The sequence below is a fragment of the Tursiops truncatus genome, chromosome 4 (assembly GCF_011762595.2).
Source record: "Tursiops truncatus isolate mTurTru1 chromosome 4, mTurTru1.mat.Y, whole genome shotgun sequence".
Taxonomy (NCBI): domain Eukaryota; kingdom Metazoa; phylum Chordata; class Mammalia; order Artiodactyla; family Delphinidae; genus Tursiops; species Tursiops truncatus.
In genome coordinates, this window is record NC_047037.1 from 71,515,304 (window position 1) to 71,542,800 (window position 27,497).

At 35.9% G+C, this 27,497-nt stretch overlaps 1 protein-coding gene across 14 annotated transcripts in view; it reads left to right on the forward strand.

The window, feature by feature from the left end:
* Nucleotides 1-27,091, forward strand: part of DLG1 (discs large MAGUK scaffold protein 1) — a 285,352-nt gene extending 258,261 nt beyond the window's left edge. For all 14 annotated transcript variants that reach the window (XM_073804060.1, XM_073804059.1, XM_073804062.1 and 11 more), the window contains 3 exons: nucleotides 13,582-13,691; nucleotides 24,208-24,299; nucleotides 25,245-27,091. In XM_073804060.1, coding sequence (XP_073660161.1) covers nucleotides 13,582-13,691; nucleotides 24,208-24,299; nucleotides 25,245-25,351 — 309 coding nt within the window. In that variant the 3' untranslated portion in view covers nucleotides 25,352-27,091. The remainder of the gene's footprint in view (nucleotides 1-13,581; nucleotides 13,692-24,207; nucleotides 24,300-25,244) is intronic.
* The last annotated feature ends 406 nt before the right edge of the window (nucleotides 27,092-27,497 follow it).

Sequence of the window (27,497 nt, forward strand, 5' to 3'; positions counted from 1 at the left end):
TGTTTATTTCTTCTAGGTTGTCCATTTTATTGGCATATAGTTGTTTCTAGTAGTCTCTCATGATCCTTTGTATTTCTGTGGTGTCAGTTGTAACTTCTTTTTCATTTCTGATTTTATTGATTTGGACCCCCTCTCTTTTTTTTTTGATGAGTCTGGCTATAGGTTTATCAATTTTATTTATCTTTTCAAAGAACCAGCTTTTAGTTTCATTGATCTTTTCTATTGTTTTCTTCATCTCTATTTCATTTATTTCTGCTCTGATCTTTATGATTTCTTTCCTTCTACTAACTTGGAGGGGTTTTTTTCTTTTTCTAGTTCTTTTAGATGTAAGGTTAGGTTGTTTATTTGAGATTTTTCTTTTTTCCTGAGGTAAGCTGTATCTCTATAAACTTCCCTCTTAGAACTGCTTTTTGCTGTGTTCCATAGTTATTAGATCATCATGTTTTTGTTTTCATTTGTCTCTAGGTATTTTTTATTTGCTTGTTGATTGCTTCAGTGATCCATTGGTGGTTTAGTAGCTTATTATTTAGCCTTCACATATTTGTGTTTTTTGCAGTTTTTTTTCCTGTAGTTGATTTCTAGTCTCATAGCATTGTGGTCAGAAAAGATGCTTAATATGATTTCAGTTTTCATAAATTTACCAAGGCTTGTTTTGTGGCCTAGCATGTGATCTGTCCTGGAGAATGTTCCATGTGCACTTGAAAAGAATATGTATTCTGCTTTCAGATGTAATGCTCTTTATCAATTAAGTCCATCTGGTCTGTTGTGTCATTTAAGGCTAGTATTTCCTTATTGATTTTCCATCTGGACAATCTGCGCATTGGTGTAAGTGGGATGTTAAACTCCCCTACTACAACTGTGTTCTGTCAATTCCTCCTTTTATGTTTTTAAAATTTGCCTTATATATTTAAGTGTTCCTACGTTGGGTGCATATATATTTACATTTGTTACGTCTTCTTGGATTTATCCCTTGATCATTATGTAGTGTCCTTTTTTGTCTCTTGTCACAGTCTTTATTTTAAAGTCTATTTTATCTGATATAAGTATTGCTACTCTGGCTTTTTTTTATTTCCATTTGCATGGAATACCTTTTTCCATCCCCTCACTTTCAGTCTGTGTGTGTCTTTAGATCTGAAGTGAGTCTCTTGTAAGCAGCATATACACCAGTCTTATTTTTGTATCCTTGATTCCAGCGTTTAGTCCATTTACATTTAAGATAATTATCAGTATGTATGTTCTTCCTGCCATTTTGTTAATTGCTTTGCAGTTGTTTTTGCATGTCTTTTTTTCCCTTCTTTTGTTCTCTTGTGATTTAATGACTGCCTTTAGTGTTATGTTTGGATTCTTTTTTCTTTTTTGTGTGTATATCTATTACAGATTTTTGGTTTGTGATTACCATGAGGCTTTTATATAGCAGTCTGTATGTATACGTGATTGTTTTAAGTTGCTGATCTCTTCATTTCAAATGCATTTTAAAGACCTGCCATTTGTACTCTCTTCCCTTCACGATTACTGTTTATCTGATTGTTTTATATAACCCTTAACTGCTTATTGTGGATGTAGATGATTTTACTACTTTTCTCTTTTAACCTTCCTACTGCCTTTACTGTATATTTGCCTTTACCATTGAGTATTTTCATTTTGTAATGTTCTTGTTTCTTGTTGTGGCCTTTTCTTTTCCACCTAGAGAAGTTCCTTTAACATTAGCTGTAGAACTGATTTGGTGGTGCTGAACTCTTAGCTTTTGCTTGTCTGTAAAGCTTTTGATCTCCATCAAATCTAAATTAGAGCCTTACTGGGTAGAGTATTCTTGGTTGTAGGTTTTTCCCTTTCATCACTTTAAATATATCATGCCACTTCGTTCTGGGCTGCAGAATTTCTGATGAAAAATCAAAAATTTACGGGTGTTCCCTTGCATGTTATTTGTTGCTTTTCCCTTGCTGCTTTTAACATTTTCTATTTATCTTTAATTTTTGTCATTTTAATTACAATGTGTCTTGGTATGTTCCTCTTTGGATTAATTCTGTTTGGGACTCTGCACTACCTGGACTTGGGTGACTGTTCCCTTTCCCAGGTTAGGGAAGTTTTCAGCTGTTGTGTCTTCATTTATGTTCTCAGCCCCTTTCTCTCTCTCTTCTTCTGGGACCCATGTAATGCAAATATTGATGTGCTTGATGTTGTCCCAGAGGTCTGTTTAACTGTCCTCATTGGTTTTCATTCTTTTTTCTTTTTTCTCTTCAGTGGCAATAATTTCCACTACTCTGTCTTCCAGCTCACTAATCCATTCTTCTGTATCACTTAATTTATTATTGATTCCTTCTAGTGTACTTTTCATTTTAGTTATTGTATTCTTCATCTCTGTTTGGTTGTTCTTTATATTTTCTAACTCTTTGTTTAAAACTTCTAATTTGGAAATTCCCAGATGGTCCAGCAGTTAGCACTCCACACCACTGCAGAGGGCACAGGTTCAATCCCTGCTTGGGGAACTAAGATCCCACAAGCTGCACAGAGCAGCCAAAAAAAAAAAAAAAAACACTTCTACCTGCTCACTCTGTGCATCCATTCTTCTCCCAAGTTCTTTAATCATCTTTACAATCATTACCTTGAATTCTTTCTTGGGTTGATTGCCTATCTCCACTTCACTTAGTTCTTCTTCTGGGGTTTTATCTTGTTCCTTTGTCTGGAACATGTTTCTCTGCCACCTCATTTTATCTAAGTTGCTATTTGTATTTTTATGTGTCTGGTAGGTTGGTTACATTTCCCAGCCTTGGACAAGTGGCCTTCTGTAAGAGATGCCCTATGTGTCCCAGCAGCACACTCCCATCTCGTCACCCAAGATACATGTTTCAGGTGATCCCCCTATGAAGGGGGGTCATTCTGTTGTGAGAGGCTGACTATGTGGGCAGTGTGGTAGGCTTGGTTGGCCCCTAGCCCGGTTAGTTGCCAGGCCCTGCCTTGTACTGCTGGCCGCTGGCTGTTGGTTAGCATGGCCTGGTCACACAGTGGGTGACTGCAGAACCCCAGGATGCCTCAGGGCTTATGCGAGCTCACTGATGGGCAGAGTTAGGGCCCAAAAGACTGTGGGGTTGTTGTCCACCCACTGTTGGGTGAAGCCAGGTCCTGTGGGGTTAGTGCCAGACTACTAGCAGGCAAAGCCAGGTCCTGGAGTCTGGCTGCAGGGCCATGGGATCCCAGAGCTGGTGTCAGATCACTGGTGGCAGAGCGGTTCCTCATACAGTTGGTCACAGTGTCCGGGGAGTCCCAAAGCTTCTGTTGGCCTTCTGTGGGCAGGCTGGGTCCGCAGGCTGCAGGATTATGGTTTTCTTGCACCTGGTGTCTGCCTCCTGGTGGGTGAAGCTGGTCTAGAGGCTAGTTCAGGCTTCCTGGAAGGCAGAGCTGGTGCCTTTCCACTGGTAGTTGTAGCTGGGTCATGGCCCTCTCTTGGGCAGGGGCATGTCTAGAGGTGACTGTGGGTTCAGGAAGTCTTTAGGCAACCTGTCTGCTGATAGGTGGAGATGTATTCCCACCCAGTTAGCTGTTTGGCCTGAGGCATCACAGCACTGGCACCTACAGGCTGTTAGGTGGGGCCAGTTCTTGGCACTAATGAGCCATAAGGAGGATCCCACTATGACGACCACCCACACCAGTGTCCACGTGGTAGAAAACTCCCACGTGTGGCTGCCACCAGTGTCTGTGTCCCCAGGGTGAGTGGCAGCCACCCCACCTCTCCAGGAGATTCTCCAAGACCAGCAGGTAGGTCAGCCCACGCTCCCATCAGATTACTGCTTTTGCCCTGGGTGCTGGTGCATGTGAGATTCTGTGTGCACCCTTTAATAGTGAAGTCTCTATTTCCCCCAGTCCTTTGGGACTCACAAAATTGATCTCCAGTGGCCTTCAGAACCAAATGCTGTGGAGACTTGTCTTCCTGGTGCAGGGTCCCCAGGGGCTCAGAACTCTCATTCCTGTGGAAGAACCTCTGTAATATAATTATTCTCCAGTTAATGGGTCACCCATCCAGGGGTATGCAACTTGATTATATCACAAGTACACCCCTCCTACCTGTCTTGTTGTCATTCCTTCTCTATGTGTTTAGTTGTAGATCTTTCCTGGTAAGTTCTGATCTTTTTCATACATGGTCGTTCTGCAGGTAGTTGTGATTTTGGTGTGCTCATGAGAGGAGGTGAGCTCAGGGTCTTTCTACTCTGCCATCTTGGCCAGTCTCTCTCCCAGTTAGAAAATTTAAAGCCACCTCTTAACTCTTAAGTGAAGGAGAAAATACAAAATGAAATTACAGAATTTCTTAAAAATGAAAGTAGTACATATCAGAATCCATGGGATACATTTAAAACACTGATCAAAGGAAAATTCATAGCCTTAAGAACTTTTCCAAAGAAAAATGAGTGCGAATAGGGATTTCCCTGGTGGCACAGTGTTAAGAATCCGCCTGCCAATGCAGAGGATACAGGTTTGAGCTCTGGTTGGGGAAGATCCCACATGCTGCAGAACAACTAAGCCCATGCACCACAACTGCCAAGCCTGCGCACTGCAACCACTGAAGCCCACGTGCCTAGAGCCCGTGCTCTGCAACAAGAGAAGCCACCACAATGAGAAGCCCGCGTGCCGCAACGAAGAGTAGCCCCCACTCACCACAACTAGAGAAAGCCCACATGCAACAACGAAGACCCAACACAGCCAAAAATAAAATTAAATAAATAATTTTTTTTTTATGAATGAGAATAAATAAACCAAATCCCTAGTGTAAAGTACTAGAAAAAGATAAAGGAAGAACATGATATAAATAAAAGCAGAAATTATGTGGTAAGCAGAAGGAAGAAAATGAAGATCAGAGAGGAAACTAATAAGAAAACAAAAGCAATAGATAAAATCGATGAAACCAAAACTTGTCCTTTGAGAAGATCAAAGTTATTGATAAACCTTTAACCAGACTGGTCAAAAAAAAGGAGAGAAGACACAAATTACCAAAATCAGGAATGAGAGAAATAACAAAATCTACAAATATTTAAAGAAAAGTCAGAAATTAGTAACAACTTTATACCACTGAGTTCAACAATTTAGATGAAAAGGATAAATTCCTTGAAAGGAATAAACTACTTAAGCTCAAGAAGAAATAGATAATTTGAATAGCCCTACATCTGTTAAAGAAATTGATTTGTATTTAAAAATTTCCACAAAGAAAACTTTCTTTCCACAAAGAAAACTCCAGGCCCAGATGGCTTCACTAATAAATTTTACCAAACACTTAAGGAAGAAATAATACCCATTTTCTACCATAAAATCTAAAAAGAGGGAGTGCTTCCCAATTTATTCTGAGTCCAGCATTACCTAGATTTCAAAACCTGACTACACATTACCAAAAAAACTACAGACCAATTTCTGTGAACATAGATGCAGAATTTCTAAACAAAATTTTTACAAATTTGATCTAACAATATAAAAGAGATAATATAACCACCAAGTTAGGGTTTATCCAGTGAATTCCAGGTAAATTTTAACATGAGAAAGCAGTCAGTTTACCTCACCATATTAAACTAAAAAAGGAAAACCATATGATTATATCCATAGTTTAGCAGAAGCTTTGACAGAATCCAACATCCTTTTTTTTTTTTTTGGCTGCATTATGTGTTCGTTGCTGTGCGCGGGCTTTCTCTAGTTGCGGCAAGTGGGAGCTACTCTTCGTTGCAGTGCACAGGCTTCTCACTGCGGTGGCTTTTCTTGTTGCGGAGAGCGGGCTCTAGGCGTGCAGGCTTCAGTAGTTTCAGCACGCAGGCTCAGTAGTTGCAGGACATGGGCCCTGGAGCACGCAGGCTTCAGTAGTTGTGGCACACGGGCTTCAGTAGTTGTGGCTCACGGGCTCTAGAGCACAGGCTGAGTAGTTGTGATGCACAGGCTTAGTTGCTTCACAGCATATGGGATCTTCTGGACCATGGATCAAACCTGTGTCCCCTGCATTGGCAGGCAGATTCTTAACCACTGCACCACCAGAGAAGTCCCCCAACATCCATTCTTGATTAAACTCTCCGCAAACTGGGAATAGAAAAGAACTTTCTCAAACTGATAAATAATATTCTAAAAATCCTACACCTATCATCATACTTAATGATAAAAGAAGCTCAGTGTTTTCCCCCTAAAATCAGAAACATGTCAAGGATACCCACTCTCACCACTTGTTTTCAGCATTGTACTAGAGGTCCTAGCCAGTGCAGTAAGACAAGAGAGAGAAATCAAAGTCATCCAGATTGGAAAGGAAGAAGTAGAATTGTCCTTATTTGCAGACAACATGATTGTCTATGTAAAAAATCTGATAGAATCTACAAAAAGAAAAAAAAATGCTACTAGAACTAGTAAATAAGTTTAGCAAGATCAAAGGATACAGTATTGATCAATATACAAAAATCAATTGTATTTCTATATACTAGACCAAATTGAAATTTTAAAAAACATTATTTGTAGTAGCATTAAAAAAATATTAAATACTTAGAGATAAATCTGACCAAAAAAATTTGCAGATCAGTACACTAAAAACTACAAAGCATTGCTGAGAGAATTAAAGAAGACCTAAATAAATGGAGAGATGCACGACGCTCATGGATTGAAAGGCTCAGTGTTGTTTAGATATCAGTTTTGTTCACTTGCACTTTAGGCTCAGTACAACCCCAATCAAAAATCCCAGGAGCTCTTTTTGTGGAAATTGACATGATAATAATACTAAAGTTCATATGGAAATGCAAAAGATCTAAAATAGCCAAAACAACTTTGAAAAAGAACGAAGCTGAAGGACTCACACTACTTCATTTTGAAATTTATAAAAATACAGTTAATCAAGATGGTATGCATAAAGATATTGGCATGAAGATAGGTAGATCAGGGCTTCCCTGGTGGCACAGTGGTTGAGAGTCTGCCTGCCGATGCAGGGGACACTACTACTTCGTTGCGGTTCACAGGGTTCGTGCCCTGGTCCGGGAGGATCCCACATGCCGCGGAGTGGCTGGGCTCATGAGCCATGGCCGCTGAGCCTGCGCGTCCGGAGCCTCTGCTCCGCAGCGGGAGAGGCCACAATGGTGAGAGGCCCACGTACCGCAAAAAAAAAAAAAAAAAAAAAAAAGGTAGATCAGTGTAACATACTAGAGAATCCTTAAATGGACCCACATATATATGGACAGCTGTGGTCAAAGGTGCAAAGGCAATTCAGTGGAGAAAGGGATATTCTTTCAACAAATGGTGATGGAACAAGCCACGTTGACTAGCCACGCCTCATACCATACACAGAAATTAACTCAAAATAGATCCTAAATCTGAATCCTAGAACTATAAACATAGGAAAAATCTTCATGACTTTGGGTTTGGCAGTGATTCCTAAGATAATATACCAAAAGCACGATCTATAAAAGAAAAAAATGATAAATTGGACTTCATCAAGATTAAAACTTCTGCTCTTGGGGGAAAAAGAAAAAAGCACTGTTAGGTGAATAAAAAGACAAGCCATATACTAGGAGAAAATATTTTCACATCATATATTTCATAAAAGATTTGTATCTAGAATATGTAGAGAACTCTTTCATCACAATAATAAAGACAACCCTATTTTTAAATGAACAAAGGATTTGAAAAGACATTTCTCGAAGGAAGATATAAAAATGGCCAATAAACACGTGAAAAGATACTCAACACAGTCATTCATTAGGTAAATGCAGATTGAAACCTTAATGAAGAGCCACTACGTACCGATTGGAATGGCTAAGTTTTTTTAAACTGACCATTACCAAGTTTTGACAGAGATAGGAGGAAAGAAATCATATGTCCATACAGAGACTTAACATGAATATTTGTAACAGCTTTATTTATAATGGGCAAAAACTGGAAATAACCCAGATGTCCCTCATCTGGTGAATGGATAAACAAAGTGTGGTATATTCATGTAATGGACTACTACTCAGCAATAAAAAGTAATAAATTGTTGATGTTACACAACAACATGGATGAATCCCAAAGTAGTTATGCTAAGTGAAAGGAGCCAGACAGTAAACTACATACTGAATAACTGTACTTATATAAAGTTTTAGAAATTTCATACAAATCTATAGTAACAAAAAGCAGACTAGTGGTTGCTTGGAGAAGGACAGGAAGGAGAGGTTACAAAGAGGCATGAAACTGGGGAGTGACTGATACATTTATTATTTTGATTATGGTGATGATTTCAAGGTATATACACATTGTCAAAACTTAACCAAATTGTATACTTTCAATATCTGCAGTTTATTGTATATCAGTTATGCCTTAACTAAGCCTTTTTTTCTTTTAACTGACATTCCTCCTAGTGCTTTGGGGGAAAACAGAACTTGTATCTTTAACATTATATGCTTTCTGAACTACTTAAGATTTTTGTCACTTGCATACATATTCTTTATAATAAAAATAATAAAATGGATTTTTGTAAGAAATTAAGGTGGAGAATAGAAAAGCAGAAGATCTAGAAAGAAATAACACAATAGACAAACTACTAGCTAACCTGATTTTTTTTAAGGGGAAAATCACAAACACTAGACACAGGAAATGACAAGAGGGCATAACCATTGAAATATTATGAAATCATAAAAGACTGTATTGCATATCTTTATATAAATAAAATTTTAAACTTGGTTGAGATGGATAATTTCCTAGAAAAATACAGTTTACCAAAATTGACCTATTAGAGATGGAAAGATTTCTATAGAAGAAGAAATCTTTAGAAGAAATAGAGCAAGTTATCAAGAAACTACGCCACAAAAAACATCAGGCCCAGATGACTTCATGGGGGAATTCTAATAAATCTTGAAAGGTTAGATCATCCTAAAGCTCCATAAGTACTGTTCAAGAGCATTCTTTTTATGAAGCAAGTCTAATATTGATATCTAAACCTGATGAAGACAGTGAAAATTATAGATCAGTATCACTGATAAATATTAATACAAAAGTGTTAAATATTTTAATAAACAGAATCCAGTACCACATTGCAAAAATGATATACCATGACCAAATGGGATTAAAGGTATTTAAAGTCAGCTCAATATTAGGAAATCCATTAATGTAATCTACCACGTTAACAGATCTAAAGAGAAAAATCATATATTCACAGATGCCTGAAAAGCATTTGGTAAAATCCAGTACCTCTACTGGGAGGGGGAAATCTCAAAAATACAGAGATTGTTGTTATTTTTTTAAAGAGAAAAAAGAAAAAGATTGAGAGGGACAGATCGAAATCCTTAATGGGAGAAACATTGAGGCAGTGCCATTATGATAGGAGCAAGGCAAGGATGTCCATTATCTCTACTACTACTCAAGGTACTAGCCAATGCTATTATACAATACAAATCAATCAGAGGCATAAGAATTGGAAAAGAAATAAAACTATCTCTGTTTTCAGATAATATAGTAACCTAGAAACCGTACAAAATTTATTATAAAATTTATTTTGTAAAATATAAATTTATTATAAAATTAAAGACTTATAAAATCAAAGACAAAAAGCTAGAGTAAGGTAGCATATAAAATTAATATGCAGAAATTAATAGCTTTCTTTTACATGAACAGTAATCAGAAGATTATTATAGAGAAAACCCCATTTATAATGTAAGAAATAGCATGTAAAATACTTAGTAGATTTAATGAGAAATATGCAGACTTACATGAAGAAATCTGTAAAACACTCCTGAAAGACAGAATATTAGACTTGATCAAATGTAAAGACATCCCTTGTTCTTAGCTATGACAATTCAACATTGTAAAGCTGCCAGTTCTGTCTAAGCTGATTTATATATGAGCACAATCCCGGTAAAAATAACTACCAGCTTTTTTATGGGGTTAGACGAATTGAAGTTCATAAGAGAAGCCAGGACCACACAAAAAGAAAAGCTGCAAGAGATTCCAGCCCTACCAGATATTAAAGAATACTATTAAGACTTCTTAATTAAAACAGTGTGTTAATGACCCATGAATAGGACAAAAAGACGAGTAGAATAGAAAAGAGAATCCAGGAAGACCCAAATTCATATGAAAATATAGTATATGACAAAGGTGCAATCTCATATCACAGGGGCTTTTAATAATGGGCTTTTAAGTAAATAGTGCTGGAACAACTGGAGAAAAGGTAAATTAGAACCATACTTCTGGGGGACTTCCCTGATGGCACAGTGGGTAAGACTCCATGCTCCCAATGCAGGAGATCTGGGTTCAATCCCTGGTCAGGGAACTAGATCCCACATGCATGCCGCAACTAAGAGTTCGCATGCCACAACTAAGGAGCCCAGGTGCTGCACCTAAGACCCAGTGCAACCAAATAAATAAATAAAAGAACCATACTTCACACCATACACAAAAATTCACACCATACACAATTGACAGAAGAAAATATAACCTGGGCATAGGGAAGTTTTTTAAACCATGAATCAAAATTCAGATGCAGTAAAAGACTGACAACTTCTGAACACATGAAAACAAAAAGACTTTTGCTTGACAAAAAAACTTTTCCTAAAACTAAGAGAAAACACCATTACCAATGTCAAAAAAACAACTGACAAAAAATCTTCGAGAAAAGGGCTGATATTCCCGAATATTAAAAACTCTTAAAAATTGAGCGAATAGAGACCAGAATCTATTAGAAAATGGACAAAAGAAATAAATACACAATTCACACAAAAATAAGATATAAAAATGATAAACCTGAGATCAGTTACCTACGAGGGAGGAGTGGAAAGGATGGGAGATTGGGATTGAGGTAGAAGGGATGGAGGTGCAGCATTTCTCCAAGTATACCTTTTTGTATAATTTTGACTTTAGAACTGTGTTAACATTTTGTATATTAAAAAAACAAAAAGAGAAGATGAGGGGAAAGCAGAATGATATATAAGCAGACTAAACCTAGTCTAACTGTTTCAAATAGTTATTTTTAAATTAATTTTCAAATAACTTCATTGAAGAGAGGAAGGGAGGGGAGAAGTCTTAATCCCAATAATCCTTGAAGACAGGCTAAAGACAGAAAGCCTATGAACAAATATTGAACTCTAATTAGAGTGGTATGGGTTAATAGATCTGAAACTACTTTAAGGTATATTTTAGAGTTGAGCAAATAAATTAATATATTGACAATTGATGGGAGCTAGATTTCTCACTGTCAAAGAAGGGATTTTAGAAATATGGAAAGGGGAGAGGGTAGAATAAACTCTGTGGTAATTGGATTGGAATTAGAGATATGAATATAAACCCATGCATCTTAATACAGATATAGAAATATAAATGTGTATATATGTTTTCTTGCTCTGTCCACAAAGGAGGCCTAAAAATGATGACTCGTCAATAAACAATGAGAATATCTAGTGTCTAGATCTTGGCTTCTAAATACTATTCTCCATTAAAAAGGTCCAGAACTCATTAGAATAACGGCTGATTCCACTGGGAAAGTACAAGATGAGCCTAGAACATTTTGCTCTGTCAGAAAACTAAGGAAGTGCTTAAAGAATGATACAAATATGTCAAAAAGACACTGAAACCAACCTGTAAGGCCCCACAGTGGCCAAGTCTGGCATAATTGGAATATTAAAATAAATGATAATAACTGATTATAACAGAGAACAAGAATCCAAGAGTCCATAATGGTATAATGGTATAAATAAATATATGAATGAATAAATAAGTAGATAGAAGGGAAAGATTTACCTTACATTATTAGAATGTCTACTAATAAGGTTAGAAGGAATGATGGAATTAGGAGAGCTGTCTTGACAACCACCATGATAATAATTGTTTCAGGCAAGAATCATCAGTGTATGCTAAAATTAATGAGTGAATCAATACCTGATGAGAAACAGGATATTTACATAGTTTCAACATATCCTTGCCCCAAATACTTATCAGCTACAAAAGGAAAATAGTAATCTAAACCTGGCAGACAAAAACCTTTAAAAAGTGATCAAAATTAACATCACTAGTAGACATCTTATGCTTCCTGATATGATGGACTGAGAAGGATGCAACCTCACTTCTGTGGTATTCCTACCAAAAATGTGTATCCTGCCATCTGATGGGAAACTTCAGGCAAACCCAGGTTGAGGCATATTCTATGAAAAAAAATGTTCTGTACTCTTGAAAAATATCAAGATCATGAAAGACAAAGACTAAAGAACTGTGCCAGATTGACAGAGGCTAAAGAGACAGTACAACTAAATGCAATGTGTGGTCCTGGATTGGACCCTAGAGCAAGAATACTTTTTTTCCTTTTGCAGTAAAGGATACTAGATGACCAACTGAAATTATACTGTGGTTATTTAAGAGATGTCATTGTGTTTAGGAAATAAGGGGTAAAGAAGTTTTATGTTTGCAATTTACTGTTAAACTATTGTGTACATATATATACAGGGAGGTAAAATAAAGCAAACAAGATAGAATGTTAATGTTTCAATGTAAAGTTTTTTAAAATTTCTAAGCAATCAGGTAAAATAGTAATATCTACTAAAAGGAGGTGGTGGGTACATGTATATATGTTATTTACCTTCTATATGTTTGAAATATTCATAAAATATTAATTTTTTTATTTTAAATAGTCCTACTGAGTTGAAATTATCATTCATTCGGGTGGATTCAAGCCCTTAGATTACAAGGCGCATTATGGGGTAGACCTGACTTTAAAAGTTATAATAAAATCTGTTTGATAAATTAGAAGTACTACCCTATTTAACATGGAAATGCTCATCTTTACTAAAAATCTTAATGGCCTTTGGCAGTGAATTTAAGCATGTCAGGAAAGCGTCTTAAATTCAGAATTGGGGTTTCCAAATGCTTCAGTTTGTGATAAAGTTTTTACTGGTCACCAGTAAGATGAAAAATAGAACAGAGAGTGGTAGTGAGGTTTTATAAATTTAAATTTATTCAGTTTTAAAGATTCGCCTTTATTCTACACTTTTACATTCTTGTTTGATCATATATTCTTTTTTTGTTTGTTTTTTTGTTTGTTTTTTTGGTGTGTTTTTGCGGTACACGGGCCTCTCACTGTTGTGGCCTCTCCCGTTGCGGAGCACAGGCTCCGGACGCGCAGGCTCAGCGGCCATGGCTCACAGGCCCAGCCACTCCGCGGCATGTGGGATCTTCCCAGACCGGGGCACGAACCCTTGTCCCCTGCATGGGCAGGCGGACTCTCAACCACTGCGCCACCAGGGAAGCCCTGATCATATATTCTTTTATGAAATGATGGTTGTGGTAAGATGGTAGCTTAGGGTATTTTTTAGTGCCCTTTCTCAGCGAAGTAAAAGATAGGAACCCCATATTGGTTGCCGTTTTGAGAGATTACTGATCTGTGAAAGCTAGGAGTAAGGGAACTGTATTTTCATTCCTTTTTAAATGTAATATTTGAGAATGGAAAACCAGTTATCCATAGTCATTATTCATTGTCTTCATAACAGAAATGACAAGTTTGCTTAAAGTGAACAGGATCCAAACATCATAATTCAATTTTGTACTTGTAGGAAATGTACCTTTGATATAGTTGAAAATACTTGGTTCACTTGTTTTTCTTCCCTATTCCCTCTGTTTTAGGGCAAACACTGTATCCTCGATGTGTCTGGAAATGCCATAAAGAGATTACAGATTGCACAACTTTACCCAATCTCCATTTTTATTAAACCCAAATCCATGGAAAATATCATGTAAGTGTAAATGCCTAAGGCACAGCCTCTAAGTACAAATCCAGTCTCTGTTACTTATTAGATTGGGTAATTTACTTACCCTTCTTGCATCTCAATTCCTTTATCTGTAAAATGCAGGTAATAATAGTATATCCACTCAGAGGGTTGTTGTGAGGATTAAATAAGCACTCGATATTAACTATCATAATCATCAACGTTAATATACTAAAGTATAAAGTAACATATGTTAGAATTTTTAAGTTTAAATAGTCACATGTGTCCAGTACCTACTTAATTGGGCAGTGCAGCTCTGAGTAACCATTAAGAGAATAAAATAATGCATAAATATTTACCTGATAGAGGACAAAAAATAGAATTTAAATAAATATTAAAAGAAGAGAGGAATGAGCAAATAGAAACATAGTATAGGTGGGGCAAAAGGATACAGATAGTAAGATAGTATAAATTAACCCAAATGTTTCATTAATTAAATTCTAGACTAAATGGTCCAATTAAAATACAAAAATTGGCAGAATAGAGGAATGAGAAATAAATAACTATATGTTGCTTTTGTAGAAAAGGAAAAGAATCTTTACCTTCTATTCCTCCAGGTTCTCAGCTGGGCCTCTGTAACAAAAGACAGATGAACAAGAGAAAAGCATGCAAATTTATTTAAGTTTTACATGACATAGGACCCTTCATAAGAAAATGAAAACCCAAAGAAATGGTTAAACCTGAACATTTTTATACTAGGTTAGATGAGGGGAGAGTGATGGGAAAATGTGATAGGACCAGACGATATGACTTAAAGGTAGTAAACTAATGGAAACTTAGTAAGGCTTGTTCATTCAAATTCTTCTCAGCTTCCCTCCATCATCAGAGATAAGGATGGTCCTTTTCTTCAGGTATAGGGAGGTCACCTCTCACAGGAGGGTCTTACTGACCTGCTTCAGGGGAAGGTCAGAGAGTCCTTCCTGTACCTGTCATTTTTCAAATTCCTTCAAGCCAAGGTACCATATTTTGGGATAGTGTGCTATAAAACCCATCAATTATATGTTGCTTTCATAAGACATACCTTAATTATTAGTCTATGGAAGGGCTGAAAGAGAATAGAAAAAAGGGATATACCATACAAACAGTAAATAAATTCAGCTGGTTTATACTACTTTCAAAGTATACTCTAAGGTAAGAAGTATTACTAGAGATAAAGAGGAACATTCATAGAAGTTAAAGGTTCACTCCATTACGAAGATATATTTATACATTTGTTTTGCACTTTTAGTAGCACAGTCTCAAAATATCTAAAGCACAAATTAACAGCTATATAGGAAAAATAATAATTCTACAGTCATAGTGGGCGAACGTAACAAAAGAATCACAAAGTAATAGAATAAGAAAACAGACAAATAAAAAAATAAATAAGGATATACAACAACACAAATTAGAAACTTTACCTAACTGACATACATAGACCACTGCACTCAACATCTGCAAAAGTTACAGCTTGATTTCAAGTGCACTTAAAATAATTACCAAAACTAATTATATGCTAAGCCACAGATTTCAAATGATTAAAAACAAATATCTCTGAGCATGATGAAATTAGAGTAGAAATGAATAATTAAAAGATCACTGGAAAATCCCCAAATATTTGGAAATTCTGTGGATCAAAGAATAAGTCACTCCATAAGTTAATAAATGTTTTGAACTCAATGGTAACAAAATTGTCAAGTAAATAAATTTGGAGGATGTAGTAGCCTAGAAAACAAACATATGGTAGAGAGGATTAACAAATCAAAAATGTTTTCTTTGAAAAAACTATTAATAAGAAATATCAAGGAAAGAAAATTTTAAAGGCATAAATAACATCAAGAATGAAAATGGGAATATCACTAAACATCCAGTGGACATTAAAAATGTTAACACAGGCAACCCAGTAGAAAAATGAGCAAAGGACTTAGACACTTCACAAGAGGATCCAAATAGTTAATAAACATTTTAGATAATGCTTAATCATGGAAATGCAAGTTAAAACCACAAGGTCATATGTTATACTAAAATAGCTAAAATGAAAAAATACCAAATGTTGGCAAGGATGTGGAAAAACTGAAGCTCATAACACTGAAAGGAGTGTAAATTGGTACATCCACATTGGTAAACTTGTTTACAGTATCTCCTAAAGCTGAACATACACATAACTTAGGACTCAAAAGTCTCATTCCTAGATATATTCTCAACAGAAATTTTACGTATGTTTACCAAAGAAATGTACTAGATTAGTTGGAAATACTATACTAAATAACTAAGAACTTGAAACTATCCAAATACCCATCAAAGCCTACATAAATATGACATATTCACACAAAATGAAATATTCTACAGTAATGAAAATGAGCAATCTCCAACTACACACAAAAGTATAGATAGAAGAATCTCACAAACATAATTTGAGTAAAAAAAAATTCAGACCTAAAAGTATATATACTCCATGATCCCAAATTTAATCATTGCTTATAGAAATCAAATAGAGGTTACTCTTTGAGAGTAGGTTGGTGACTGGAGTGAAGACACCCAGATACTTAGGTGCTGATGTAATGTTCTCTATCTCAGTCTAGGTACCAGATATACAGGTAAGCGTAAGTTGCTGCAAACTCATCAAGATATATATTTATGATATTTCTGTTCTATGTTTGAAAGTTATGCTTTAAAAAAATCTGAAGAAATAGAAAAGGAAAAAAAGAAATAGAAAATCTAGACCTGTACTCCTAAAGAACTTGACTTTGTTATGAAAAGCCTTCCCACAAATAAAAGAGGCAAAAGGACTTACTGAATTCTATCAAAAGCTAAGAAATAATACCAGTCTTATAAAGATTCTTCAACTAATTTTATGGGCATTAATTTAATACCAAAACCTGTGAAAGATTTCACAGGAAATGAAAGTGACAAACCAGTCTTACCATGAATATAGATAAAGAAATCCTTACCAAAATATGAGCAATTTGAATCCAACAATTTTTTTAATAAGATAAAATACAACGGCCAAGTTGGGTTTATTTAAGGAATGCAAGGCTAGGTTAACATTTAAGATTAATCAGTGATAGAGCTAGAGAGAAGATGGAGTAGGAAGCACCAGGAATCTATCTCCCCACCTAGACAACAGTTGGACTTGCAGAATCTGTCTGATGTTGACCCTTGAACATCACAGGTTTGAACTGCATGGGTCTACTTAAACATGGATTTTTTTCAGTAGTAAATATTTCAGTACTACTCAATCTGCGGTTGATTGTGGATGCGGAACCATGGATACAGAGGAACCAAGCATATGGAGGGCCGACTGTTGAGTTATACATGGATTTTCAACTGCATGGAGGGATGGTTGGCACCCCTAACCCTGACATTGTTCAAGGGTCAACTGTATTTTGGAACTCAGGAATTCATTGAAGGCTTGCAGCTTCTAGGGGATGGTTTGAACTGTCAAATTTGATTTATTTCACCTCTTACCATGGTAGCAACTACCCATTTCCCCACCTTCAGCCCCCTAGCAGGTAGCCATGCACTCATTCCTTGAGCAGCTTACATAAAGTTTGTGGAGCCAAGGTGGGGAATAAGGACCTTGTCCTCCAAACACTGGGGAATCTGTGCTCAGATAGCTGATTCCTGCTTCTAATTGTGGAGGTGCAGACACAGAAGCAGGAAGCCATTGTTGCAAACCCCACTGCCACTGTTGCAGGGCCCCACCTCTCAGGCTGAAATGACTTCTAGAGAGTTAAGGGGCTGGTGCCTTTTTTCCCCCTCTTTCACGTTTTCTTTTTCCCATTTGGGAGTCAGACTAGGACGTTCACATATACAGGAGTATTCAGAAAGTCAACACACATGCCCAGGGAAAGGCACAGGCTCAGAAAAGATCTGAGAAGACCTTACGTGTATACCTCAGGCTAATCCCTGGCATGGAGACATCCTATAACAATTTAAAACAAACAAAAAACCCTAAAGGAAAGAGAATTTTACCTCTAGCATTATCACATTATAAGATTCCAATGTCCAGTATTCAACAGAAATTTATAAGGCATACAAAGAAAGAAGAAAGTATGACCCATTCAAAGGGAAAAAAATAAATCAATAGAAACTGTCCCTGAAAAAGACCTAATGGCAGATATACTAGACAAAGACTTTAAGACAGCTGTCTTAAAGTTTCTCAGCAAACTCAAAGAAGATGTGGGAAAAAGTCAAGGAAACAATGTGTGAACCAAATGGAAACATCAATAAAGAGGTAAGAAACCAAAAGGAAATTCTGGAGCTGAAAAGTACAAAAACTGAAATGAAAATTTTCATTCAAATTTTTGAATGGGCTTCCCTGGTGGCGCAGTGGTTGAGAGTCCGCCTGCCAGTGCGGGGGACACGGGTTCGTGCCCCGGCCCGGGAAGATCCCACGTGCCGCGGAGCGGCTGGGCCCGTGAGCCATGGCCGCTGAGCCTGAGCGTCCGGAGCCTGTGCTCTGCAAGGGGTGAGGCCACAGCAGTGAGAGGCCCGCGTACCGCAAAAAAAAAAAAAAAATTTTTGAATGAAAATTTCATTCAAACAGGGATTCAAACACAGATTTGAGCAGGCAGGAACAAAGATTCGTCAAACTTGAAGAATGGAAATTATCAAGGCTATGAACAGAAAGAGAAAAGACTGAAGAAAAGTGAACAGATCCTAAGGAACCTGTGAGATACCATCAATCGGAAGAACATATGCATCTGGGAGTCCCAGTATTAGAAGAAAGAGAGAAAAGGCAGAGAGAATATTTGAAAAAATAATGGCTGAAATCGTCCCAAACTTGATGAGAGACATGAATATAAACATCCAAAAAGCTCAACAATCTTTAAATAAAATGAAGTCAAAGAGACCCACATTGAAACACATTTTAATCAAACTATCAAGAGACAGAGACAGAATTTTGAAAGCAGCAAGAGAGAAGTGAATTACCACATACGGAAGTCCTTATTTCCAGTAATTTATGTAAGTGGACTAAACTGTCCAATCAAAAGACAAAAGATGGGCAGACTGGATAAAACACATGCAATCCAAAGACACAAACAAGTTGAGAAAGTAAAAGAGATATTCTATTCAAATAGTAACCAAAAGAGATCAGGAGTAGCTATACCAATATCAGACAAAGTAGACTTTAAATTGAAAAAGGTTATATATGACAAGAAGGACATTGTATATTAATTAAAGTTTCAGTATGGCAAGAAGATATAACAATCATAAACAGTTATGTACCTAATAACAGATCATCAAAATATATGAAGGAAAAACTGACACAATTGAAGGGAGAAACAGCTCTACAATAATAGTTGGAGACTTCAGTACACCACTCAAAATAATGGATAGAACAACCAGACAGAAGATACATAAGGAAATAGAGGGCTTAAACAACACAATAAACCAGATAGACGTAACAGACATATGCAGAACACTCTAGCCAGTAATAACAGAATACACGTTCTTAAGTGCACATGGGACATTTGCCAGGGGAGACCATATGTTAGGCCACAAAAGTTGATTCTTCAAAAAGATCAAGAAAAATGACAAACCTTTAGGCAGACAGACAAAGGCAAAATAAGACTGAAACTAAACTCTGAAATGAACGTAGGGACATTACTACTGATTATACAGAAATAAAAAGGATTCTGAGAGTATTATGAACAATTGGGCACCAAAAATATGGGTAACCTAGGTGGACAAATTGCTAGAAACATAAAACCTACCAAGACTAAATCACAAAGAAATAGAAAATCTGAATATACCTGTAACTATAGTAAGTTTTGTATACATATAACTTATACACCCTATATTAAGAAAATTGAATCAGTAGTCAGAAACTCCCAACAAAGAAATGCTCTGGATCTGATGGCTTCCCTGGTGAATTATAACAAACATTTAAAAGAAGAACTAACGCCAATCCCTCCTAACTCATTCTGTGTGACCAGCATTACCCTGATACAAAAGCCATACAAAGAAACTACAAGAAGGGCTTCCCTGGTGGCGCAGTGGTTGAGGATCTGCCTGCTAATGCAGGGGACACAGGTTTGAGCCCTGGTCTGGGAGGATCCCACATGCCGCAGAGCAACTAGGCCCATGAGCCACAACTACTGAGCCTGCGCGTCTGGAGCCTGTGCTCCGCAACAAGAGAGGCTGCGATAGTGAGAGGCCCACGCACTGCGATGAAGAGTGGCCCCGCTTGCCACAACTAGAGAAAACCCTGGCACAGAAACAAAGACCCAACACGGCAAAAATAAATTAATTAATTAATAAACTCCTACCCCCAACATCTTCTTTAAAAAAAAAAAAAAAAACCACAAGAAAACTGTAGACCAATATCCCTTATTAACATTGATGTAAAAATCCTCAACAAAATATTAGCAAACAATTCACCAACATATTAAGAGAATTATACACCATGAGCAAGTGGGATTTATTCCTGGAATGCAAGGATGTTTCAACATATGAAAATGGATCATTGTAATAAACCACATCCACAAAATGAAGGGGGAAATCACATGATCATCAACTGATGTAGAAAAAGCATTTGACAGTATTCAGCACCCTTTCATGATAAAAACATTCAACAAAATAAGAATAGAAGGAAACTATCTCAACATAATAAAAGCCATTTATGAAAAACTGACAGCAAACATCATTCTCAATGGTGAAAGACTGAAGGCTTTTCTTCTAAGATCAGGAATAAGGCAAGGATGCCTGCTTTCACCACTTCTATTTAATGTAGAACTAGAAGTTGTATCCAGAGGAATTAAGCAAGAAAATAAAAGCCATCCAAATTGGTAAGGAAGAAGCAAAATTATCTCTGTTTGCAGATGATATGATCTTATCTGTAGAAAACCATAAAGACTCCACACAAAAGCCATTAGAACTAATAAATTCAGCAAAGTAGAAGTATGCAAAGTCAACATACAAAAATCAGTTACATTTCCATACATAAACGATGAACAGTCTCAAAAGGAAGTTACAAAAACAATTTTATTTACAATAGCATCAAAAAGAATAAAATACTTAGGAATTAACCAAGTAGGTGAAAGACTTGTACAATGAAAACTGTAGAACAGGGCTTCCCTGGTGGCGCAGTGGTTGAGAGTCCGCCTGCCGATGCAGGGGACACGGGTTCGGTCTGGGAGTATCCCACATGACGCGGAGCAGCTGGGCCCATGAGCCATGGCCACTGAGCCTACGCGTCCGGAGCCTGTGCTCCGCAATGGGAGAGGCCACAACAGTGAGAGGCCCACGTACCACAAAAAAAAAAAAACAAAAAAAAAACTATAGAACATTGCTGAAAGAAATTAAGATATAAATAAGTAGAAACACATTCCATGTTCATGGATTGGAACACTTAATATTGTTAAAATGTCAGTACCACCCAAAGTGACCTACACATTCAATGCAATGCCTATCAAAATCCCAGTGACATTTTTGCAAAAATAGAAAAATCCATACTAAAATTCATATAGGATCTTGAGGAACCCCCAAATAGCGAAAACAATCTTTAAAAACGAACAAAAAAATGGAAGACTTATACTTCCTGATTTCAAATTTTATTGCAAACTACAGAAATCAAAATGCTGTGGTACTGGCATAAAAACAGAGATAAAAGACCAGGGGGAAGAAATGGTCAGTTGATTTTTGACAAGGATGCAAGACCATTCAATGAGGAAAGGACAGTCTGTTCAACAAATGGTGCTAGGAAAACTGCATGTCCACATACAGAAGAATGAAGTTAGATCCTTACCTAACACCACATACAAAAGTCAACTAAAAATGGATCAAGGACCTAAATGTAAGAAAATAAAACTCTTAGAAGGAAACAGGACGAAAGCTTCGTAACACTGGATTTGGCAATGATTTCATAGATATGGCACCAAAGACACAGGTAACAAAAGAAAAAAAGGAAGGTTAGACTTTGTGAATATTTTAAAACTTTTTATATCAAACGACACTATCCACAGAATAAAAAGGCAACCCACAGAATGGGAGAAAGTATCTGTAAGTCATATGTCTGATAACAGATTAATATCCAGAATATATAGAAAACTAAAACTCAACAACAACAAAAAACTTGATTCAAAAATGGACACAAGACTTGAACAGACATTTCTCCAAAAAAGATAAACAAATGGCCAATAAGCACGTGAATAGACACCTATCATCACTAATCACTAGGGAAATGCAAATCAAAACTACAATGACATACCACCTCACACCCATTAGGATGGCTACTGTCAAAAAAACAAAATAATTGCTGCCAAGGATGTGGAAAAACTGGAATTCTTGTGCACTGTTGGTGGGAATGTAAAATGGTACAGTGGCTGTGGAAAATAGTTATGGCACTTCCTCAAAATACTAAAAATCATAATTACTATATGATCCTGCAATTCCACCTCTGAGTATATCCCCAAAAGTATTGAAAACAAGGTCTTAAAGAGATATTTGTACACCCATGTTCATGTTATCATTACTCACAATAGCTGAAACATGGAAGAAACTCAATGTCCATGGACAGATGAATGGTTAAGCAAAATATAGTATATGCACACAAAGGAAGGAAATTCTGCAATGTGTTACAACATGGATGAACCTTGCAGACATTATGCTAAGTGAAGTAAGCCAGTCACAAAAAGACAAATACTGTATGATTCCACTTATATGAGGCACCTAGAGTAGTCAGAATTATAGAGGCAGAAAGAATGATGGTTGCCAGGGGCCAGGGGGAGGCAAGAGTGCAGAGTTATTTTTAATAGGTATAGAGTTTTGGTTTTACCAGATGAAATGAATTATAGGGATGGATGGTGGTGATGCTTGCATAGGTACTAATGCCACTGAAGTGTATACTTTAAAATGGCTAAAATGGTAACTTTTATATTGTGTATATTTTACCACAATTTTTAAAGTAATTTTTAAAGATCAGTGTAGTGTAAGACTCGCAGACATAGAAAACAAACGTGATTACCAAAGGGGACGGGGAGGGATGAAGTAGGAGTTTGGGATTAACAGATGTACACTACTATACATAAAATGGATAAACACCAAGGACCTACTATATAGCACAGGGAACTATATTCAGTATCTTGTATAACTTATAATGGAAGAGAATCTGAAAAAGAATATATATATATGAAAAGAACAGATATGTATATAACAGAAACACTTTGCTGTACACCTGAAACTAACAACATGGTAAATCAACTATACTTCAATTTTTTAAAAAATCAGTGTAGTGTACCGCATTAACAGATTTTACGGGGAATTCCCTGGCAGTCCAGTGGTTAGGACTCGGGACTTTCACTGTGATGGCCCAAGTTCAGTCCCTGGTTGAGGAGCTAAGATTCCGCAAGCCGCACGGCACAGCCAAAACAGCTTTTAGTATTAAAAAAAATGATCATTTTAATAAATGCAGAAAAAGCATTTGATAAAATTAACATCTATTCATGACAAAAATATCTTGTAAACTATGAATAGAAGGGAATTTCCTTAATCTGATGAAGGTCGTCTACAAAATACCAAAGCAAACATCATATTTGATGATGAAACATTGAAAGCTTTCCCTCTTAAGTTGGGAGCAAACTTCCATTTATCCATCATCCAGCTGTAACATTAATTATCAACTGTGACCAATCTCGTTTCATCTATCCCCCCACCTCCTTACCTCTCCACTCCAGATTATTTTGAAACAAACCGCAGACATTATATGATCTCATCCGTACATCTTTGTATATATTTGAAAGATAAAATTCTTTATTAAAAAACATCACTGTGATGTCACACTAAAACATATATACACTGATATGTATAAAATGGATAACTAATAAGAACCTGCTGTATAAAAAAAATACATACACATTGTAGAAGGTCCAAGCAATATGAACAAGCATAAAGAAGAAAAAAAATCACTATGTCACACTAAAACAGTAATTCCTTGATATCATCAGTTCATGTTTTCTTGATTCATAAGTTTTGTTTAATTTTTTCAATTTGTTTGAATCAAGTTCCAAACAAGGTCTGTTTGTGACAGTTGGTTGTTAAGTCTTTTGATCTACAGATTCTCCCTTCATATCTTTCTCTTTTTTCTATTTATTTGTTGAAGAAACCAACTCATTTATTCTGCAATTTTCCCCAGACTATATTTTGCTGATTGCCTTCTCATGGTATTATTTAATGTGTTCATGTATCCCCTTTACTATCTATAAATTGGTAAGTAGATCTGTAAGTCATATTTTAATATGAAATTTTCATCGAAGTCAAAACTGTCAAATTAATGCTTAGTTTTTTTGGCTGTCTTGAACTAATGCAAAAATGTGTTGAAACCCTTCTGTCATTCCAAGTAAAAAGCTACATAGTCAGTGACTGGATGTAGTTTTTAATGACATTAAGATTCTCAACAGAGCTCAACTTTTCATGATTTTATATATCTTCTCTCCTTTGTCATCCTTTTTCAAAAGTATTATAATGTAGTAATTACTAATTTCTAAATTTATTTGTATAGGGAAATGAATAAGCGTCTGACGGAAGAACAAGCCAGAAAGACGTTTGAGAGAGCCATGAAACTGGAACAAGAATTTACTGAACATTTCACAGGTTGGCATGATGTGTAGCAGTGCCGTTTATGGTAGAATTTTGCTTTGGAGCCATATGAACTCACCCATTGAAATGGATTTTGAACTATGCCCACATTTACCAGTAGTAATAATAAGTGCTTAAGTTCCAGAATAATTCATCTAATCTAGGTTGCAGTGATGAGGAATCTTGAAATTTAGTGTTTCTTAGGTTGTCGATGAGGATAGCGTGTACAGAGGAAAACATTCAGACTTGACTTCTTCAGTGAAACTGACTTTTCTCTTATTCTTTATAAATTTTGATCTATTTTAAGATACTATTTGTTTAAAAAGAGAAGAATAGGTAGCAATTCCCAAATTCATTTTATTCTTTAAATTATTCCTTAGGTATCTTTGGATAGGTTTTTGTTGTTGTTTATTGTTTGTTTGAAATAATGATTAGCTTATATTTGGTGTTCATATTAAGTACCATTAAGTGTCATGGTGTTGTAACCCGTGTGTGTGTGTGTGTGTGTGTGTGTGTGTGTGTGTGTGTGTTTTTAAGGATTTTTAATAATTTCAGACTTACAGAAAAATCACAAGAATAGTACCAGCAATTCTCATATACCTGTATTCCACAAATGTTAACATTTTACCACATTTATAATTTTGCTGAAACATTTAAGAGTAAGTTGCAGACAAATGCTCTTTTGCCTCTAATTACTTCAGTGTCTATTTCCCAAATACACAAAACAAAGTAAAAAATCACCAAATCTTGCTTTCTGATAAATTTTTAAAATAAATTTTTTTCTATTTTAAAAATAAGAAAATTCATGAAATGAGCCCTTTCTAAGCAAACAATACATAGATGGTATCTCTTCCTGAATGAGTATTTCTAAGATATAGCTTCTGCTGTCTTACCAACAATTGTAATGGTGAAGATAGACAATTTTAATGGAGGTTTCTGATTTTGTTTCTATCATTACAGCTATTATACAGGGAGATACGCTGGAAGACATTTACAACCAAGTGAAGCAGATCATAGAAGAACAGTCTGGTCCTTACATCTGGGTTCCAGCAAAAGAAAAGTTATGAGGACTGATGTTTTCTCTGTTTCTCTTTTCCAGTCTCATTTTCTCTGACACTTCTTTGCCCTTTCCTTCTGGAGTCTGTCTTCAATACTTCTTCCATGTTGAATCATATCCCACTCATCATGGTCTGCAGTTGCACTTATTTTTGACATCTTAGTGTCTCCTTCAAGTTGTAACATCTGTATTATTTTATCTCACTATTGGTTTGTGGCCATTTTTCACAAATGAAGATGGAATGGCCTGACCAGCTATTAATAGGATTTGGGGAGACGGGGAAATTGTGGTAAAATTCCTTAATGTTTAAGGGAAAGTAACTTTAAGAGATTTTCAGAGAAGCTTTATATACATTCTTTCCAAATTTCAATATAAATGAAAGAAAAGTGGTTTTAATCAATGATTTAGTAAACTTTGAGCAACAATGCACGCTTAACTTTAATAGCATGGTTTGGCCAACATATTAGCTCTCAAATCCTTTTCTCAATTGACTTCTGTTATCAAAGCAAATATTTCATTACAGACAAATAAGGAAAATATGTTTTTTAATTTCAAAATTAATATCTGAGTTAACTTTAATAATTTCACAAGGGATATTCATATCTTCTTAAAGTCTTTTATTGTTTGAAGTTTTTTTTTTCCTCCCAGTAGATTTGCTAGGAATAACAATGTCTAAATGTTTTTAATCTACTTGTGCAACACTATTTATAGTGTCTTACAAAAGTTCATACATAATGATCATCACATTTTCTGAATTGAGGCCATGTTTAGGTGCTAGGGGAGTTTACCTTTTACACATAAGGTTGAGAAAATTTCATAGAGATAAATACAAAACAGACGTTACAGTGATGATGTAATCATTATGGCAGTGGGAAAGGAGTCCAATTCATAGTCTAAAATTTTAAATGCATTCTTAGGGGTCAGATTTTAATGAATATTTTACCCACAATAACTGACTATTTTGTTATAATAAAATATATATATATAAATATATATATAACTTTCTTTAAACTCTGTAACTATGGGAATTATTTTCTTTACATAGTTGCACACACACAAACATATATATGTATATTTAAAATATATTTTTTTTCTTTTGCCACCTACTCTCTTGGTTTGGTTTTAAGTTAAATATTAATTGATTGGACTTTATCTTCCTTAATCGTGTGAAGTGAAAACAGGAGGATGGTGGTTGTGGAAAGAAGCCCTTAGGGAAATTAGGTTATACATTAAAAACATGGGCATGTTCTCCTCTTTTCTATAAAAGTTTTCAAATGGTTCCTGGTTGGTTTTTTGTGGGTTTTTTTTTTTTCGGGGGTGTTGGGTGTTGTTCCCGTTGTTCTTGTCATTGGGTTTGGATTTGGTCTCCACCTCTTTCCAGTTCTCCTTTCATTAATAGGCAAACAGGCAAAAACCTCATGTGTATGAGTGTTTTCCCCTCAGACTGTACACCTTTCATCTCTTGTAGCTGCTCTGCAGTAGAGTTGCACAGATCTTCATGGTGAGCAATTAAGAAACTTTAGTGAAAAGTAGATAACAATTTCAGAAATCAATTTCTCTGGTCTTTTATATTAATAATACTGTTTGGCTTCCCATTGCTTTTTTGGAGTTTATTAAATATGTGTTTTTGACAACCTCCTCATTACAGTTTCTTAAACAAATGAGTACTGGTTTGTAAAGAATTATCAACATTATCCATTCCATTTATGAGAAAGAGGAGAACAGCTAATAAACTTTATTGTAAAATCTGTATGTTAAATGTGTCTTGTATTCTGAAAGAAAAAATTATTTTACAAGCTAGCATTTTCTTGGAACAGTTTGGGGCATCACATGATTTGTAAACTGAATTCAAGAATCATTAGGCAACCTAATCATATTTCTTCTGTAGGTTTTGGAATTGAATATGTTAACACATTGAAATATATACCACAGCTGTTACATGCTAATATAATAAGTTGTTTCCAAACATAAATAGATTAGGAGAAAACTATTGTAAAATGATCTCAAGAGCCTCAGAAATCATCTTATAGCAGGACCCCAGCATAAACCATTTTGAAGTATTTACTGGTCGAATGTTGTAAAATATCAAGAGGTTATAAAATGACACCATTTATGTGTTAAAATGTATATTACATTGCTTTCTGAATGTCCTTGTT